Below are 22,095 nucleotides of genomic sequence, written 5' to 3' on the forward strand. Positions count from 1 at the left end.
AAGAAAGAACAATTCCTTATCTCTTTTGTTTTTCAGAAATATTAAAGAGGAATTTTATTGAATGATTTAAAAGTCACAAATCTTCTGCTATTTGAAAGGAACAGAAAATAAGAATATGTGACCATTCCTTCACAGTTTAATTGGTCAGTTGTCATCTATATTTTCTGTTATCTGATAAACTGCAATAAACATAAAGTACTTATTACAATAGATTTTTTCCTATATTATTTACACTTTCCCATTAGCAATGATTTTTTTTTTCTTCTTTTTGAATGTAAGGGCCCAAAAATTCTAGGCAAGAAGAACAATTAGTGAAAGGCAACAGGTGACAATGAGGTTGGCTCATTGGAGAAAACTAGAAAAGGCCATTGTGGCTGTAGCTTAACTGGTACAAGTAGAATGAGATGAGGTCTGAGAGACAGACAGGAGCTATATGATAAAGCGATTTGTACAAGAATTTTGGATCTTAGTTTACGGGCTATGGAAAGCCGTTAGAATGTTTTAAGCAAAGGAGGGGCATGATATGACTTAGGTTGTAAGAGATCACTTAGACTGTGGTGTGGAGGCTGGCGTAGTATTCATTGAGAAATGACGGTGGCTTAGATGTGGGTGGTACTAGTGGAGATAAGACCTTAAATGAGAAGGGCAAAAATATAGTGATTTTCTATGCTTTAAAAAATGATTACATAACTATTAATGTTTTAGTTTGGCATGCAGATTGTGGTAACAATAATGACAACTCTACTGATACGGTATTTCACATGTTAGAAAATCATTTTTACAATTTTTTTTTTTTTAATTCAAACTGATCTTCACTAGAATACCATAAAGAGGGGAAAACATATTTTGGTCCTGCTTTACCGAAGGTTTAGAGAAGTATAGATGTATATTATAAGTATAAGGTATAGATGATACAAACATAAGCCTCATGATTAGACTGGATTAATCAGAAAAAAGAGACTGTGTTGGGGGCAAGTGGAAGTCATTACTGAAATGGTGAATGGGAGTTACATCATGATTAATAGTGACTTCCAAATTGAATTGTGTAATTCCTCTACTTAAAACCTCTTTAGTTCCCTGTTGTCTATAAAATCACATTTAAATTCCCAGCCTAACAGGCCTTTCCCATAGTCACCACAGATACTTATACCACCCTGTGATGCATTATGCTGAATCTTACTTAAGATTCAGCTGCTGAATCTTAAATACGCTTGGCACTCTCAAGACCATGGATGTCCGTGTGCTATCCTTTCTGCCTAGAATAAAGATACAGCTCAAATGTGAAGTCATTTTTCTTTTTAAAAAACTGAGGAAAATACTGCTTTTAAAGTAACATTTTTGGTCTAAGAATCTCTGCTGCCTTATGTCAACATTTAGTCGGTCTTCCTGCATCTTTTTGTTGTATATTCTGAACGAGTTTAAATCTTGTAGAGCAAAAACCATTTATACACATACACACACACACATGCACACCATATGAATGGTCAGTGCCTAACAAATGTTTGAGTCGATGAGAAAAAAAAGTGTATATAAAGACAACAACAGTTCTCAAAATACATCCAGTCTAGTCAGTATACCTAAAAGTGACACTTATGACACTTTTAGATAAATTTTAACTTTAATATAGAGTGAATTTGGCAGAAGCTAATGATAAATTGTTCCAAACATATGGGATATTGTGGGAAAACATGCAAATGAATAAGCAGAGCAGGATGAAAAGGGCAGGGATTTAGCTGAAATGAAAGAAGCAGATGGGGAAGTCGGGTAAGTAAAGGTAACTGATATATGAAAAGAAAGTTTGGCTGAATGTTTCTCTAAAAAAACAGTTACTTCCTTAAGCATCTAGTGACACCTTATTTCAGAAATAGTGGTGAATGTGAAGTGACGAATATTGAACATGAAGCTCATCGCAAGTCACGTAAGAAAAAGGAACACAAATAGAACTGCAATTTAAAACTGAATAAATTCTTATAACAAAATAGCCAATGTAGGTATATCTTTAATAAAAATTTGACAGTGAGCTAATCACTGGGTTTTATATTTAAAGTTTTTTTTTAATGAAGGTTAAAGACTATCTTTATGTAGTATGACTAGAATCTTGTTAAAAATCAATAAAGAAAATACAAAGCCAAGGATGGTATTATGGAATTCAAGTCATCTTAATTTCAACCAAGACTGCATCATTCAAACATTCCCAGAATATGGATACTTTTCAACTAGTTAAATTTAAAATCTGCAAAAAAATTAAGTGAGACTGGAAAATCAGTTTCCCAACGGCAGGACTATACTCTAAGGAAATTCCCATTAGCCATAATTATGAGACTTTTCCATTAACCTTGGCACTAGTTGCTTAAGAAAAAAGGAGCTGAATGAGAGGTATTTTCCACTACAAGCTAGGTTTTGCTACCAGCTAACCCAGATCAAAATTGTACACATCAATTTATATTATTAAAAAGCCTATTTGAGTCTCACCTTGTCCACTCTACCAAAATGATTAACTAATTAGCAAGTGTGAAATCGCAGCCTGAAATGGAAAAGAGGTGAAGACGTAATTATATTGGAAAATTGATTGGTCTCCTTCATAGTCGACTAGCCCAAATTGTGAAATAGAAGGCAAAAAAATTTGAGAACAATTTAAATAACTTTAATAATATACTTGGTTAAAAATGCTACTTTGGTTACAATTAAAAGATTTATGTTTAATATTAGAAGTACGTCAACCTGTTTGGAAACATCATAATCTACATTTTACTGAACAAACTAAGCCTGGCATACATGGCGTGCTTGAAAATTATTCATTTAGAACTTTGGGGAGAGGTAGGGAGTATTTTTATTGGATTCTAACTTGCAAGACTTAGCTTCATTATTGCAAGTGTACACACAAATGGGTATGCGAGCACACACACACATTCTTTTGTTGTTGAAGCGATCAAGTTTGCTTCAGAGAAGAGCTTGCTAAACAGTCTTGAAGTGAACATTTGGATGAAATCTCCCCTAAGACTACTACATGTGAACTGTAGCCTTTAAAAAAACCCATTCTGTATGATCTGAGGGTGAGTCAATTTTATGAATTATGAATTCAGTCAAAATTATGAATACAGTTCATCTAAATAACAATTAAAGAACCTAACCAGTGAAAATCAAACTATTACTACACAGAAATCACTTATGGTTTTAGCATGTTAAAAAGTTTCTCAGAGGAAAAGCTTATATTGAATGTGTTTAAATAATTATAGTCCTTAGTTAATGTATAGTTAGATATACAATAGAATAATACTACACATTAAAAAAAAAACCTATTTATGTACTAAATTTAAAGCCAGAACTATAGCAGTGAAAATAACGCAATGGAATGTTGTTCATTAATTGTTTCATAGACTTTCATGATAAAGTAATGTAGAAGCTCAATAATAATAAAATATATTAGTTTTGATATAATCTTTTAAAAATCCAGACCTTTATTTCTCATAAGGCCTTCCAAAAGAAGTTATAAGAGTAAACTGTGATTTTCTGTATTGTAATCCAAAGAGAATTACTTAGGCTCTAAAATATAATTATGTATCATATTTGTGAAGTTTTTCTTAACACCTTTAAATATTATTTTTTGCATTTATAGTCCTGACAATGTTAGTCCTGATTTTTATCTGGTTCATAGGTGCTGACAATTTGTGCAAATGTAGGCAACTTCCTCTCAATTAAGATAATGAGGATCGAAACAAGTTTCTGGAAATCCACATGGGAGAACCGACAACCTACACGGTGAAAAGTCTGCAAACCTTATTATGGGAAGGAAAATGGGACTATTTAAAAAGGAAAAAGACAAGGCTTGCAGATAGGACATGAGAGCTGTCTCCAAGTAACTGAAGAGCTGTCATGTGGAATTGTGGTTTAAATTAGAATCCTATAATTATTCATTCATCTAACAAGTATGTATTGCATCCTTCCTATCTGCCAGACATGGTTCTTGGCACTGGGCATACAGTAGCAAACAAGAAAGATAACATCTCTCTTCTTATGAAGCTTACTTCAAATGGCTAAAACAGAAAATATACAAGTAAATAAATAAATGATTAAGAGCATGGTAATTTCATATGGTGCCAAGCACGGTGAAGATAAAACAACCAGGGAAATGGGGGACAGACAGAATGAGTTTTGAGTGGTCAGCGAAGAATTCTCTGAGGAGAGAATTTTTGATGTGAAAACTGAATGGGAAGCAAGAGTAGCTGTATAAAAAGCTGAGGGCAGAGCCTTCCAGGCAGAGCAAACACAAGCAAAATGGTCCTAAGAGTTGGAGGAGCCTACCATGTTGGAGGACTAGAAGGATGGCCAGGGTGGCTGGAGAAGGATGGTACAGGAAGATTGGCTTTTCATGACAATGGATTCCCAGAGGTTTTTAATAAATCTCTCTCTCTCTCTCTCTCTCTCTCTCTCTCTCTCTCTCTCTCAGTGAAATAGTAGATAGAACCAAAATAGACATAAAATCCCAAGTGCCACTCTGCTTGAAGCAGGGGGTGGGAGGCCCTCAGTGCACCTGTTCAGCTGAACTCCAAACGCTGATGGAGTCAAACTGCCTTCATTTTAGACATAGAGTAATGAGGTCCAGTGAGGATAAATTAGGAAACAGCATCATATAGAGGAAAGAGCCTGAAATAGACCAAATAGACCTTGGTTCAAAACCTGGCATGGTAAATTTAAGGCTTTGGATGAGTAGAGCCATTTCCATGCTCCTGGGTCTTGTCTGAGGACCGAAGCATGTGAATGAAGCCATCAGGGACAAGCCAGCCACCAAGCAGTCTGTCAATTGGCCACAAATGCACTAGTGAGAATAAGTAACATCACATGGGGCAAAAAAGGCCTACCCAACTGAGCCCTGACCAGATTACCAAACTATAGGATCAAGAGCAGATTACTTGTTGCTTTAAGCCACTAAATTGTGGAGTGCTTTGATATACAGCAACAGATAAGTGATACAGAAATATCTGCTAGCCTAAAATCAAAAACATGCAGCACCAGATCTCAGATTGAGAGGCAGGCAGAGGCCTCTCTTGAAAACTCAAGAGTAGTCTGTTAGTAATCTGGAAGAATGTTAGTGGAGGCTTAAAACACAGTGTAAAAAATGCTATTGGAGACTGGGAAAGAGTGGCCTTGGGACTTCCCTGGTGGTGAACTGGTTAAGAATCCACCTGCCAATGCAGGGGACACGGGTTCGAGCCCTGGTCCAGGAAGATCCCACATGTCGCGGAGCAACTAAGCCCGTGTGCCACAACTACTGAGCCTGCGCTCTAGAGCCCGCGAGCCACAACTACTGAGCCCACGTGCCACAACTACTGATGCCTGTGTGCCTAGAGCCCGGGCTCAGCAAAAAAGAGAAGCCACCGCAATGAGAAGCTCGCGCACCGCAACAAAGAGCAGCCCCCACTCGCCGCAGAGAAAGCCCGCGCGCAGCAACGAAGACCCAACGCAGCCAAATAAATAAATAAAATTAATTAATTAATTAATTTTTAAAAAAAGAGTGGTCTGTATTACGCAGTGACGGAACAAGTGGCAAGAATGTCACTGGTGATCATTCAGAAGATAGAAAATGTACATAATGCATTTGTGGATCTGACTAAAATCTCTAGACAGAATGCTGAGAGTGTCAGTTGAGTGTTTCTGCCCATGTATAGTAGGGTACTGTAAGAGAGAAAAGAGTCAAATAAGGATATATTTGACTGCTAGCAAACTTAGAGTGAGTAAAGAAAAGGAGCCTAGAACTTGCCACATTGGAAAATAAAACTATTCTTCACACTTCATCTCTCCTGGAAGGAAAAAGATTTTCCAAGTAAGAAATGACCCTGGGGTAAAGATCACATCAAGAGCATTGCCATATGATACTCTGTTAGGACTTTACAAAGATTTCAATCTGGTCCTAGTAGATTCTTTCAAGTAGACAATATTGATTCTAAGAATCTTTAGGACACTGTGTCACAGCAGAAAGACATATTCAAAATGGAGAGAAGTCTGTCTCAAAAAGACTTATGGATGTAGCTTTGGGGCATGGAGTCGGCCCTTAACAGATCTGAAAAGTTTTTAAGAGAGTTTTGTGGTGACATCACTATGACCTAGGACTAAAAGAGATAATTCAAAATAAAGCGAGAAATAGGGATTCCTAACTTTCTATGGTCAGAAACAGGCTGAAAAGGCTACTCCACTGCCAACATGGACCATCAGTGGTCATTTCTAAACAAAACAAAGCAAAACAAAACTCAGAGGACAGAAGCAAGATCCCAGAACTTAGGGCCAATAGTGGATAGGAACAATGGATTAGGGAACCACCACTAGAGAGTAGAACTGGATCTTAATTAAGTAAGGGGCCCTGACAACATGTGCCCAACTGAATTTCAAAATTGCAATGGACAAGTGATTGCTATTTTCCTTCCATTTCTTCTCTTCCTGAATGAGAGTATCTGCTGTGGTTCTCATGACCATATCATTTTATGTTGGGTGTATAGCAGATAGACAACTTGTCTTTCTATTTCACAGAACCCTGGATCAAGTGAAGGTGAACCCAAACAGCCTTATATGGGTTAGGACCTGATACAGATCACTAGATCATAGACATTGAGCCCCAAATCATGATTGGATGACATTTTGAGTGTCTTGGAACGGGGTGGATGCATTTTGCACATGGAAGGGATGTGAATTATTGTGACCAGAGGGCAAGTTACAAAGACAGCTGCAATAATCCTTCCATGCTGTATGCATGCCCCTTTGTGATATGACTTTGCTGTTCTTCCCATCAATGAGCAGATGGTATTTACCTACTTCTTGAATACAGCCATGTATATTGTACCTTGTAACTTGCTTTGTCACAGAAAGTACAGTGGAAGTGACAGTGTGTGAATTTTGAGGTCTCAGCAAGGCCTTGCAGCTTCGAGTCTTGCCTTCTTAGAACACTGCTACCTTGTGAACAAGCCCAAGTTACTCTCCTTGATGCTGAGATATCAAGAGGCAAGAGAGATTATGAAGAGATGGAGAGAAGGGCCCGGCCATCTCAGCCATTACAGCAACTCTGACCAGACACATGCGTGGGGCCATCTTGCCTGTCCCCAGGCATCCCTCCAACTGACTGCAAATGCATGAATGAGCCCAGCAGACATCATGTGATGCAGAAGAACTTCCCATATGAGCTCAGCCAAACTACCAATGTACATAACTGAGTGAATAAATAATTGTTGTTCCAACTCCTGGGCTACTTATTTAGCTTTCTCAGACTATTACAGTTGATCCTTGAACAATGCAGACTTGAACTGCGTCCACTTGTATGCAGATTTTTTTCAATAATCACGTACTACAGTACTGTATGGACCCATGGTTGGTCCAATATGCAGATGTGGAACCACAAATACGGAGGGCTGACTATAAAGTTGTAAGCAGATTTTCGACTTTGCAGGGGGTCGGTGCTCCTAACACCTGTGTTGTTCAAGGGTCGGCTGTATTTCATCTAAAAATATTATACTATCTATCTTATTGTGAAGATTCAATGGATAACTTATGAAAAGTATTTGGCAATATCTATACATTCTAAGTAATTGATAAATGGTAGTTAGTAATGTGTGTAAAAATAATAATCATAACAACGACCTGCAATTTCAAACAACATGTTCAAGATAGTGATATAGAAGCAACTTTGGACAGAGACTGTTGTTGCCCAGGTCAAATTTCTTTTCCCTAGATGGCACTGCCTCACCATACTTGTTAGCCTTCCTCTACGGTATTTATTTACTTGGAAGGAAAAAGAAAAAGAACGCCATATTTTAAAATCAACAATTCATTTATGTTAATAAGTTAGACTAATTTATGTCATGATGTCTCCGAGGGCAGAACTATAAAATATGGATGCAACTTATGAGAAGGCCGATTTGGGGAAATTAAAATGAATACATTTCTAAAACAGATCTTTCTATAGCTATAACAGGCTGCAGTGCCTTAAAAGATCTAGCATGTTCTGTCACTAAAGGCTACATTTCTTCTGTCAGGGCTATTGACACATAATTTGGCCAGATAATTTTTATTTCCCGTCCTAATACTGTACAATACTTATTCCGTTTTCTCAAAAATCCTCTGCATTTTAAAGGCTTAGTCAACAACCTAAATCTTAATATACAATCCATGCATTTAGAAATTCCACTGACATTTTCATTTTTAGACATGTATACATGTACTATAAAAGCAACCTGGGATATGAAAATTTTAAATTGGCCTTTTCTCCCTTGATTGAGATCAATACTCAGACCAATCCATTTTTTATGTGTTAACTGTCTGTTCATATGGCTGGAAGAAAAATAAACTCAATATGCTGTTGCCAAGAAATCTATGTATTCATTTACTAATTCATTTATCCAAAGAATATCTATGAAACATTTATCAAACTCTTCCTATACACTAAGCATCGTGCTATGTGGTATAAGATTGTATTTTATGCAAACAGTTACAATCAATACTTTGATGCCAAAGAAATAATGAAGACCCTTAAATATTTCTCAGATTCTAGTTTTCAGTATTTTATGTTGAGAGAGACTCATTATTTGTACACCTACACACCTAATTATTTGATACTTATTAAAACAAAATATATGCATTCAAGACATTTTCTTACTAAAAATAAAGTACAAGTGTACTGTAATAGCTATATATAGCTTATAAATGAAGTGAACTTCTGCTTAGGTCTGAATTTGATTTATGATAGTTAGAAACACTTCTGAGTTTATCTGGGTAGTGATGAAAATATATGCACCCTACAGTTATTCCATATTTGCAGTATATAATATGTGGCTACCTATGAGAAAAAAATTATGATATAATCAGCAAAAACAAAGTGTTTTACCTATTTCTTATCAGTATAATGCAAACACAGGTCAGGAGGTTATTTTATGTGAAATCTAAACAATTTCTAATATTCCCAGTCAAACAGAGCACTACTCTGGTTTGTCAGGACACTTTAGCTTTAATTAAGCTTGACAGATTGATTTCTCCCCTACCTTTTTAAACTTGAACTCAATATATATTTATATTAAAATTTATACTTATATTTTAAATATTTTTATCATGATATTTCAAATATTGTCTTTATAACACACAAACAGAATCTCAAGAAAAGCAAGCTAGGTATTTTGGGACACTCTAGGAAAGTCTGATTTGGGAAGGAAAAATATAGTTAATAAAAGCCACCTTTGATGTTATTTAACACAAAAGCAAACATAGATCTTTTTATATTTGACATTAAAAATCTTATCATTTGCCTCCCTAAAGAAAGCACATACAGCTTTTATACAGACTGCACAGTAAAGAATAATAATATTTCTGTTTACTGAGATAACAACTGGCATTTCACTGTAAGTCAATGGTCTTTCATTGCTACAGCATATTAGACCTCAATCTGGCATCTACAAATGTCGAGTATAAAAAATATATATATAGGATGAAAATCAAAGCATGTTCCAAACTCCCCAAAAAAATAAAAAAAAGGGAAACAAAGTTCACCTAAACATATTTGCTGCAGAAAGCAGTGTAATATTCAGCTGTCAATCTTGAAAAACAATGAGGGAGCCACACTGTCAGTAGGATAGGATAATAAAATCTCCAGCAGATGTTCAGGCAGGGCTCTAATTTTTACTGAACTCCCTTGGCAAGCATTTAATTTCTTTATCATATGCAAGCTCGGCAAATTGTACTTCATCAAAACTGTATTGTGAAATATTAATATTTCATATGATAACAAAACTGCATAGAATAACCTTTGTCATATTAAGAGCATCCAAATTTCAAATGTCAAGACTCTGAATTTTAATACATTTTAAGTAGACTCTTGAAATCGCATACTAAACTGTAATAAGGCTAATCTAAATTGGTATGCTATAATGCCACACAAATGTATAGTACATATAATACTTTAATAGATGTCTTTAGTAAGAGGCTGTGAAAAACATGTGTTTATAATACTGAGTTTTATACTACAATATTTCACCAATAAGAAAGCACAAAACTCATAAGAGAATAATAAATTCACAGAAATTTAATCACTAATTAGAGACAATATAAGAACACAAAACGAAAAGAAGTAGATCTCTATGAAGCAAAATGACTACTTTGCAAAATCAAGTACGGGAAAAAAATCATTTTTGAAAATAGAATTATATAAGCCCAAGGTGGCATTGTTATTTATGTCATTACAATCTGCACAGATACATTTAAAATAGTTTTTGCACAAATATTTTGTTGTACGCACCATCAAAGTAAGTAAAGTGGAGCTTCCTAAAACCCCCGTCATTATATTTTATGTGCCAACTTTAATTTGCATTTGTCCATAACTCTCCTTTTGAACCAGCATCACAGACTTCTGAATTGGTAGATTAAATTCAAATTGGAGTTTCAGAAGGAAGTTAGCTCCCACATTTATTTCTGCTGGTGATCCTAATAAAGGCAACTGCTCTTAGGTTATTGAAAGAGACAGCTTCACAAATCAATGCATGTCACCAACAGAGCAAAGACAGATGTCTCTGATTAATCAGAATTCAATTTTTGTAAGCAAACAGGAAGTTCAAAGCAAACACTTTTTTTCCCCTACAATTCTTCCCTTATACCTGATTAGCCACCTATTTCTGTTTACATATAAAATTTTTTAAATAGCATAACTAAAATTGTCATTAAGTGATATCAGAGACTCAGTTTTTCTCAACGATTAAACATTTGATTATAGCTTCCAAGTAATTCTTAAGGAAGAATTGAAATAAAAACAAATGTATTGTCAGTATTCTACAAGGTTGTAAACAATTGATTAATGATATTCTAAAGCTAAATCCAATATGTTGTTTATTTTTACACTTTGTTTAACCAAAGTATTTCTAAGTATTCAGCCAATTTATGAAGAAACCTCCCTTTAGCTATTTAAACATAAAAATATTTAACCTTTTTTTTCATGCACTAGTTTTCTAACTTTTGAGGATTCTCTAGATATTCTTGATCACACTTACACATAGCATCTTGTAAAGCTGTCAGAATAAAACAGCTGTGATGGTTTAGCCATAATAACGCCAGCTATTGATCCTAGTAAGAGGTGAAAGAAGAGAATGTGCTTAATGGGGCATATTTCTTGCGTATTATTTTCTTTGCCTAAGGATAAGGCTGATTTAAATAATGATACTCTTTTCTCAGTCAGTAGATACACACATTCTTATACATTAATTATTACTAACTACTGGTAAGTACTAAATATATCGATAGGTGTAGCATTTAAAATTTTATCAATAAAGGGCCTAAAAATGTTAAATTTTGCTGCTTTTTTCTAATCCAAAACCGTGTAAGGATGCAACCCTCTACTGCATAAATTATTCCACTTTGAAAACATACACTTCTATGCTTTCTGTACTTTAAAGAATCAATCTGAACTTTAATATGTAGTTTATTTTCTACTAAGTATGTCCACTTGCATTGTGAGTACAAAGTCATAATATCAAATTAAACTCAGGTATTGTATTTGGGGAAAGGTTTCTGTATTTAAAAATTCAAGAAGAATCTTATTCCCAGCACCAGTAATTTACAATAAGTGATTTTTTTTGGCACGGCTTTGATTCCAGGATTATGTGCAAATAAAATTCATTGTCTCTCTAACTTTGAGTTGAGGCATATGTCCTCATTCACATACATCCAGAAATCACAAAACAATTAATAATGCCGACATAAGAATAAGTAAGTTTGTGATTATTAAATGAAATAGACACTCTGTAGTATTTATATTTTTGATGCTTCTTAGACAAAACACAATGAAAACTCTATGCCATTCCCCCTCCATGGGACAGAAGGAATAGAAGGAAATTAAAGACTCATTTGTAATAATAGGTTTTATCCAGTAGTTTAATAATAGTTATTTATAGGTCAGAAAAATCTTTCCATTATAATATTTATGCCCTAATTAAAATACATGATAGATATTTAAACATGACTTCAAAAATAATTTCTTACCTTATCAAGAGAGAAAGTTTTGGTCAGAGCAAAGCCCCATCCAGCTTCAAAAGCTCTACGAATCATTGATGAACTGCTAGTTGGAGTTGCACTGGCAAGACCAAAAGGATTTGTAAACTTCAATCCAGCCATTTCCACACTAATGTCCACCAGATCAATAGGAGTATAAAAGAGGGGTAGTTGAGGCGTGGCAGAAACTGAAGCTCCATATTGTGACTGCGAAAAAACAAATAGCCAATAATTATTCTTGTATCACATCTGATTTTCCCATATAATCTTTTACAAAAATCACTTCAACACAGCATTTAAATTAATATAGATTACATCGGTCTGTTTGGAGTGATGAAAATTAGCAAAAAAGTCAGTTAGCAGAGAACCAAATTCATATAATATCATCTTTTTCTAATTTAAAAAGTAGTTTAGAGAGTACTAATGGAAATAATATCAATTAAATAAACAATAAAACTACACTTAAAACATTCTGAGATTCAAACACAAAAGGGAGTAATTTCAGAATTTATCTCCTTGGTCCCATTAGCCCAACCTTTTTGTACTTAATTTGTGGAAATGTCTTTAGTGCTCAGAGATAAGGGCAACAGCAAGTCAGGAGTCCTAAATTCAATTTCCAGTAACCTCACTCTATTTATGAGATTTTAGGAAAACCACCTAACACATCCTTTCCTTTTCTTCTTTACCGTTTTCAGTACAGCAGCATGAATGCTGGTTGCCTAATTTCCTACCTCCTAGGGATCCTGGAAAATGCAGGAGATCAAAAGCCACAGGGAGACATCTAATTTGGAAAGTGGGTAATGTATTCATGTGAATGAGGGGACTTTCTTCAGAAACCAAACAGGTACCAAACAGTATAGAAATTTCAACTGTAATCTCTCAAAACTGTAAAACTACCTTTGTTAAATGAACAGTTAAAAGCAACTTTGCATTACTGGAAAGATTCAATCAAAAAACCCTTTACAAAGTGCATGGCCCACTGAAACACAGTAGGTGCTTGCTAAATGTTGTCTCTCTGATTGCAGAGGTTATTGAACATTTCATCAGGTCTTTTGTTTGTAAAATGTCTCTGTCTCTGAGGAGCTTCAAGATGGCGGAAGGGTAAGATGTGGAGATCACCTTCCTCCCCACAAATACATCAGAAATACATCTACATGTGGAACAACTCCTACAGAATACCTACTGAATGCTGGTAAAAGGCCTCACACCTCCCAAAAGGCAAGAAACACCCCACATACCTGGGTAGGGCAAAAGAAAAAACAGAGACAAAAGAATAGGGACGGGACCTGCACCAGTGGGAGGGAGCTGTAAAGGAGGAAAGGTTTCCACACACTAGGAAGCCCCTTTGCGGGTGGAGACAGCAGGTGGCGGAGGGGGAAACAGAACCGCGGAGGAGAGCACAGCAACAGGGGTGCAGGGGGCAAAGCGGTGAGATTCCCGCACAGAGGATCGGTGCCGACCGGCACTCACCAGCCCAAGAGGCTTGTCTGCTCACCCGCCGGGGCAGGCGGGGCTGCGAGCTGAGGCTCGGGCTTCGGTCGGAGCGCAGGGAGAGGACTGGGGTTGGCGGTGTGAACACAGCCTGCAGGGGGTTAGTGCGCCACGGCTGGCCGGAAGGGAGTCCAGGGAAAAGTCTGGACATTCCGAAGAGGCAAGAGACTTTTTCTTCCCTCTTTGTTTCCTGGTGCGCAAGGAGATAGGATTAAGAGCACGGCTTAAAGGAGCCCCCGAGACGGGCGCGAGCCGCGGCTATCAGAGCGTACCCCAAAGACGGGCATGAGACGCTAAGGCCGCTGCTGCCGCCACCAAGAAGCCTGGTGTGCAAGCACAGGTCACTATCCACACCTCCCTCCCGGGAGCCTGTGCAGCCCGCCACTGCCAGGGTCCCGTGATCCAAGGACAACTTTCCCGGGAGAACACATGGAGTGCCTCAGGCTGGTGTAATGTTATGCCGGCCTCTGCTGCCACAGGCTCACCCCACATCCGCACCCCTCCCTCCCCCCGGCCTGAGTGAGCCAGAGCCCCCGAAGCAGCTGCTCCTTTAACCCCATCCTGTTTAAGCAAAGAACAGATGCCCACAGGCGACCTACAAGTGGTGGTGGGGGAGCGAATCCAAAGCTGAACCCCGGGAGCTGTGCAAAAAAAGAAGAGAAAGGGAAATCTCTCCCAGCAGCCTCAGGAGCAGCGGATTAAATCTCCACAATCTACTTGATGTACCCTGCGTCTCTGGAATACCTGAATAGACAATGAATCATCCCAAATTGAAGAGGTGGACTTTGGGAGCAATGATATATATATATATTCTTTTTCCCTATTTCTCTTTTTGTGAGGGTGTATGCGTATGTTTCTGTGTGTGATTTTGTCTGTATAGCTTTGCTTTTACCATTTATCCTAGGGTTCTGTCTGTCCACTTTTTTTTTTTTGTAATACTTTTCAGCATTTGTTATCATTGGTGATTTTGTTTTTTGGTTTGGTTGTTCTTTCTTTCTTTTTTTAATTACATTAAAATATTTTTTGTAACTATTTTTTGTTTTTTATTATAATATTTTTTTTAAAAAATCTTTTCTTTCTGCCTTTTATTCTGAGCTGTGTGGACGACAGGCTCTTGGTGATCCAGCCAGGCCTCAGGGCTGTGCCTCTGAGGTGGGAGAGCCAAGTTCAGCACATTGGTCCACCAGAGACCTCCCAGCTCCACGTAACATCAAATGGCAAAAATCTCCCAGAGATCTCCATCTCAACACCAAGACCCAGTTCCACTCAACGATCAGCAAGTTACAGTGCTGGACACCCTATGCCAAACAACTAGCAAGACAGGAACATAACCCCACCCATTAGCAGAGAGACTGCCTAAAATAATAATAAAGCCATAGACACACCAAAACACACCACCAGACGTGGACCTGCCCACCAGAAAGACAAGATCCAGCCTCATTGACCAGGACACAGGCATTGGTCCCCTCCACCAGGAAGCCTAAACCTACTGAACCAACCTTAGCCACTGGGAGTAGACACCAAAAACAAATGGGAACTATGAACCTGCAGCCTGCAAGAAGGAGACGTCAAACACAGTAAGTCAAGCAAAATGAGAAGACAAAGAAACACATAGCAGATGAAGGAGCAAGGTAAAAACCCAGCAGACCTAACAAATGAAGAGGAAATAGGCAGTGTACCTGAAAAAGAATTCAGAATAATGATAGGAAATATGATCCAAAATCTTGGAAATAGAATGGAGAAAATAGAAGAAACGATAACAAGATCTAGAAGAACTAAAGAGCAAACAAACAATCATGAGCAACACAATAAATGAAATTAAAAATTCTCTAGAAGGGATCAATAGCAGAACAACCGAGGCAGAAAAACGGATAAGTGACCTAGAAGATAAAAGAGTGGAAATAACTACTGCAGAGCAGAATAAAGAAAAAAAAGAAAGAATTGAGGACAGTATCAGAGAACTCTGGGACAATATTAAACAAACCAACATTCGAATTATAGGGGTCCCAGAAGAAGAGAAAAAGAAAGGAACTGAGAAAATATTTGAAGAGATTATAGTCGAAAAATTCCCTAATATGTGAAAGGAAATAGTTAATCAAGTAAGTCCAGGAAGGACAGAGAATCCCACACATGATAATTCCAAGGAGAAGTACACCTTCAAGACACATATTAATCAAACTATCAAAAATTGAATACAAAGAAAAAATATTAAAAGAAGCAAGGGAAAAACAACAAATAACATACAAGGGAATCCCCATAAGGTTAACAGCTGATCTTTCAGCAGAAACGCTGCAAGCCAGAAGGGAGTGGCAGGACCTATTTAAAGTGATGAAAGGGAAAAACCTACAACCAAGATTACTCTACCCAACAAGGATCTCATTCAAAGTTGATGGAGAAATTAAAAACCTTACAGACAAGGAAAAGATAAGAGAATTCAGCACAACCAAGCCAGTTTTAAAACAAATGCTAAAGGAACTTCTCCAAGCAGGAAACACAAGAGAAGGAAAAGACCTACAATAACAAACCCAAAACAAGAAGAAAATGGTAACAGGAACATACATATCAATAATTACCTTAAATGTAAATGGATTAAATGCTCTAACCAAAACACATAGACTGGTTGAAGAGATACAAAAACCAGAGCTGTATATACGCTGTCTACAAGAGACCCACTTCAGACTTAGGGACACATACAAAGTGAGGGCATGGAAAAAGATATTCCATGCAAATGGAAATCAAAACAAAGCTGGAGTAGCAATTCTAATATCAGACAAAATAGACTCTAAAACAAAAACTATTACAAGAGACAAAGAATGATGCTACATAATGATCAAGGGATCAATCCAAGAAGAAGATATAACAATTATAAATATTTATGCACCCAACATAGGAGCACCTCAATACATAAGGCAAACACTAACAGCCATGAAAGGGGAAATCGACAGTAACACAATCATAGTAGGGGACTTTAACACCCCACTTTCACCAATGGACAGACCATCCAAAAAGAAAATAAATAAGGAAACACAAGCTTTAAATGCTACATTAAACAAGATAGACTGAATTGATATTTATAGGACATTCCATCCAAAAAAAACAATACACTTTCTTCTCAAGTCCTCATGGAACATTCTCCAGGATAGATCATATCCTGGGTCACAAATCAAGCCTTGTTAAATTTAAGAAAATTGAAATTGTATCAAATATCTTTTCTGACCACAACGCCATGAGACTAGATAACAATTACAGGAAAAATCTGGAAAAAATACAAACACAGGGAGGCTAAACAATACACTACTTAATAACCAAGAAATCACTGAAGAAATCAAAGAGGAAATCAAAAAATACCTAGAAACAAATGACAATGAAAACAGGACGACTCAAAACCTGTGGGATGCAGCAAAAGCAGTTCTAATAGGGAAGTCTATAGCAATACAATCCTACCTTAAGAAACAAGAAACATCTCAAATAGACAACCTAGCCTTACACCTAAAGCAATTAGAGAAAGAAGAACAAAAAAAACTCCAAAATTAGCAGAAGGGAAGAAATCATCAAGATCAGATCAGAAATAAATGAAAAAGAAATGAAGGAAACGATAGCAAAAATCAATAAAACTAAAAGATGATTTTTTGAGAAGATAAACAAAACTGATAAACCAATAGCCAGACTCATCAAGAAAAAAATGGAGAAGACTCAAATCAACAGAATTAGAAATGAAAAAGGAGAAGTAACAACTGACACTGCAGAAATACAAAGAATCATGAGAGATTACTACAAGCAACTATATGCCAATAAAATGGACAACCTGGAAGAAATTGGACAAATTCTTAGAAAAGCACAACCTTCTGAGACTGAACCAGGAAGAAGTAGAAAATATAAACAGACCAATCACAAGCACTGAAATTGAAACTGTGATTAAAAATCTTCCAACAAACAAAAACCTAGGATCAGATGGCTTCACAGGCAAATTCTATCAAACCTTTAGAGAAGAGCTAACACCTATCCTTCTCAAACTTTTCCAAAATATAGCAGAGGGAGTAACACTCCCAAACTCATTCTATGAGGCCACCATCACCCTGATAGCAAAACCAGACAAAGATGTCACAAAACAACAAAACTACAGACCAATATCATTGATGAACTTAGATGCAAAAATCCTCAACAAAATACTAGCAAACAGAATCCAACAGCACATTAAAAGGACCATACACCATGAGAAAGTGGGGTTCATCCCAGGAATGCAAAGATTCTTCAATATACGGAAATCAATCAATGTGATACACCATCTTAACAAATTGAAGGAGAAAAAACATATGATCATCTCAATAGATGCAGAGAAAGCTTTCGACAAAATTCAATACCGATTTATGACAAAAAACCTCCAGAAAGTAGGCATAGAGTGAACATATCTCAACATAATAAAGGCCATATATGACAAACCCACAGCCAACATCATCCTCAAAGGTGAAAAACTGAAACTATTTCCACTTAGTTCAGGAAGAAGACAAGGTTGCCCACTCTCACCACTATTATTCAACATAGTTTTGGAAGTTTTAGCCACAGCAATCAGAGACGAAAAAGAAATAAGAGGAATCCAAATTGGAAAAGAAAATAAAGCTGTCACTCTTTGCAGATGACATGATAATATACATACAGAATCCTAAAGATGCTACCAGAAAACTACTAGAGGTATAATCAGTGAATTTGGTAAAGTAGCAGGATACAAAATTAATGCACAGAAATCTCTTGCATTCCTATACACTAATGATGAAAAATCTGAAAGAGAAATTTAGGAAACACTACCATTTACAATTGCAGTAAAAAGAATAAAATACCTAGGACTAAACCTACCTAAAGAGACAAAAGACCTGTATGCAGAAAATTATAAGACACTGATGAAAGAAATTAAAGATGATACAAATAGATGGCGAGATATACCATGTTCTTGGATTGGAAGAATCAACATTGTGAAAATGACTCTACTAACCAAAGCAATCTACAGATTCAATGCAATCCCTATCAAACTACCACTGGTATTTTTCATAGAACTAGAACAAAAAATTTCACAATTTGTATGGAAACACAAAAGACCCTGAATAGAAAAAGCAATCTTGAGAATGAAAAACGGAGCTGGAGGAATCAGGCTCCCTGATTTCAGACTACACTACAAAGCTACAGTAATCAAGACAGTATGGTACTAGCACAAAAACAGAAATATAGATCCATGGAACAGGATAGAAAGCTCAGGGATAAACCCACGCACATATAGTCACCTTATCTTTGATAAAGGAGGCAAGAATATAGAATGGAGAAAAGACATCCTCTTCTAAAAGTGGTGCTGGGAAAACTGGACAGGTACATGTAAAAATAAAGAAATTAGACACTCCCTAACAGCATACACAAAAATAAACTCAAGGGCTTCCCTGGTGGCGCAGTGGTTAAGAATCCGCCTGCCAATGCAGGGGACACGGGTTCGAGCCCTGGTCTGAGAAGATCCCACATGCCGCAGAGCGGCTAGGCCCTCACGCCACAACTACTGAGCCCGTGTACCACAACTAGTGAAGCCTGTGCGCCTAGAGCCCGTGCTCCGCAACAAGAGAAGCCACCGCAATGAGAAGCCTGCGCCCTGCAATGAAGAGTAGCCCCCGCTTGCGCAACTAGAGAAAGCCCGTGTGCAGCAAGAAGACCCAATGCAACCAAAAATAAATTAATTAATTAAAAAAAATAAAATAAAAAATAAACTCAAAATGGATTAAGGACCTATATGTAAGGCCAGAAACTATCAAACTCTTAGAGGAAAATATAGGCAGAACACTCTATGACATAAATCACAGCAAGATCCTTTTTGACCCACCTCCTAGAGAAATGGAAATAAAAATAAACAAATGGGACCTAATGAAACTTAAAAGCTTTTACACAGCAAAGGAAACCATAAACAAGATGAAAAGACAACCCTCAGAATGGGAGAAAATATTAGCAATTGAAGCAACTGACAACAGATTAATCTCCAGAATTTACAAGCAGCTCATACAGCTCAATATCAAAAAACAAACAACCCAATCCAAAAATGGGCAGAAGACCTAAATAGATATTTCTCCAGCAAAGATATACACATTGCCAACAAACACATGAAAGAATGCTCAACATCATTAATCATTAGAGAAATGCAAATCAAAACTACAATGCGATATCATCTCACACTGGTCAGAATGGCTCTCATGAAAAAATCTACAAACAATTAATGCTGGAGAGGGTGTGGAGAAAAGGGAACCCTGATACACTGTTGGTGGGAATGTAAATTGATACAGCCACTATGGAGAACAGCATGGAGGTTCCTTAAAAAACTAAAAATAGAACTACCATATGACCCAGCAATCCCACTACTGCGCGTATACCCTGAGAAAACCGTAATTCAAAAAGATTCATGTACCACAATGTTCATTGCAGCTCTGTTTACAATAGCCAGGACTTGGAAGCAACCTAAGTGTCCATCGACAGATGAATGGATAAAGAAGATGTGGCACATATATACAATGGAATATTACTCAGCCATAAAAAGAAACAAAATTGAGTTATTTTGAGGTGGATGGACCTAGAGTCTGTCATACGGAGTGAAGTAAGTCAAGAAAGAGAAAAACAAATACCGCATGCTAACACATATATATGGAATCTAAAACAAAATGGTCATGAAGAACCTAGGGGCAAGACGGGAATAACGATGCAGACCTACTAGAGGATGGACTTGAGGACATGGGGAGGGGCAAGGGTAAGCTGGGACAAAGTGACAGAGTGGTAGTGTATATATAGACATATATACACTACCAAATGTAAAATAGATAGCTTGTGGGAAGCAGTCGCATAGCACAGGGAGATCAGCTCATTGCTTTGTAACCAGCTAGAGGGGTGGGCTAGGCAGTGTGGGAGGGAGGGAGACGCAAGAGGGCAAAGATATGGGGATATATGTATATGTATAACTGATTCACTTCGTTATAAAGCAGAAACTAACACACCATTGTAAAGCAATTAGACTCCAATAAAAATGTAAAAAAAAAAAAAGTATCTGTCTCTCTCTTTCTCTTCCTCCTTCCCTTTCTCTCTGTTTATCTCTGAAAGACAAATAATACTGGCAAATATAAAGAGGATGTATTTTCTCAGCCAAAGTGGTTACTGAATGGACAGGTCTAGTTAATTGTAAGTTAGAACTCTTTTCTCTTGTGAATCATCACTCAAAAGTTGTTTGAGCAGAACTTTAATTTTACAGGAATGTGTCTTATGTAGATAAAGATTGCCATGACCTGCATAAAAATTATTTCTAGACCGCCACCACTTATAATGCAAAGTTAAGTTCACGTAATATGTAAAAAGGCATCAAACTTGTCAATTGAAAGACTAATGTGTCTCTGGTGCCTGCAAAGAGGTACCTGATGGCATCTAGCCTTCAGCTGTGGCAGGCATCTTCTGCCAACAATGTTCTGGGTTTCAAGGGACATTTCTGAATGTTGTGCAGTCCTATTGTGAGCATAATGTCTTCTGTTCTCACGTGGATGGCAATACTATTAAAAGGATTATTAGCAAAGACAAAAGTTATAATGTATAATATAAGGAAGTGAGGGATAATCAGAGTCATGTTAATTTGAGGTGTGTGTCTGTCTGTGTCTGTGTGAGTATGTACAGGGATAGGTGAGGAAATAAACATCTTCAGTGAGATTTTTTTAGCTCTGAATAATCATAATTTAAATTGAATCAAGGAACTTCAAGGTTAGACTATGGAAGAATTTCCTGACACCACAATTTGGTTAACACCAGGGAAATTTTAGAAGCCCCTTCCATGTTTGAGGAGCCTTAGAAACTTTGGGCAATCTTTGATCTGATGATGATAGCAGAAATACTTATGTTTCCATGTTCATTATTAGGTGAGGTGAATGACTCCACATTTTCTCCTTTTTTCATGGCTTTGTACTGAAATAACTAATCTCTTCAATCTCACAGATGAATTTTAGTTTTTCAATAATTACAGCTATATAGCATTAGACAATAGCCCAAGGACGTAGATATATATGTGTAGTTTAACTTGCATTTCTTAATTTACGTAGTTTTAAATACATAAATCATTGTTTTGGAATTCTTAAGAAGGCTGCTGCCTTAATATTTAGAAAGGGAATGATGTGGCCAAACTCTGCAAGATTTTCCTTAAGCTTCAAAACAAAGTCGAAAAGCAAACAACAAAACAAATAACAAAAAAATCAATAAACACACAAATGTCAAATGAGCAGTATACTTTCTTATAAAAATGTATATTTTATTTCATTGACAAAACTACTACTGATGTATATGCAGATATGACATAACCTAAAATCTTTAGTTGTAATAGGCAGTCTTTTTTCATATTGTACATACAGGGCTATTTTTTTGTTTTGTCTTTGTGCCTTTTTACCACAGTGTGGTGCTACAGCAAACCAGTCTGGTCAACCTCACACTATACTCAAGCCTTAATGTACGCTTCATTTTCTGAAATTTAAAAGCTTGTTCCCCTCTGCACCCTTGCTCAGGGAACTTAAGCATCTCAGATTTCAGCTCTCACCACAAGGCTAGTTC

The 22,095-nt window shown here is 36.9% G+C and overlaps 1 protein-coding gene across 1 annotated transcript in view; it reads right to left on the reverse strand.

Moving 5' to 3' along the window:
* The window catches only part of DPYD (dihydropyrimidine dehydrogenase), an 806,187-nt gene that overhangs the window by 376,312 nt on the left and 407,780 nt on the right, over positions 1 to 22,095 (reverse strand). Inside the window, exon 13 of the mRNA XM_067726990.1 lies at positions 12,001 to 12,216. Within this exon, the coding sequence (XP_067583091.1) occupies positions 12,001 to 12,216 (216 nt within the window). The remainder of the gene's footprint in view (positions 1 to 12,000; positions 12,217 to 22,095) is intronic.

Source organism: Pseudorca crassidens, chromosome 2 (genome assembly GCF_039906515.1).
Source record: "Pseudorca crassidens isolate mPseCra1 chromosome 2, mPseCra1.hap1, whole genome shotgun sequence".
Taxonomy (NCBI): Eukaryota; Metazoa; Chordata; class Mammalia; order Artiodactyla; family Delphinidae; genus Pseudorca; species Pseudorca crassidens.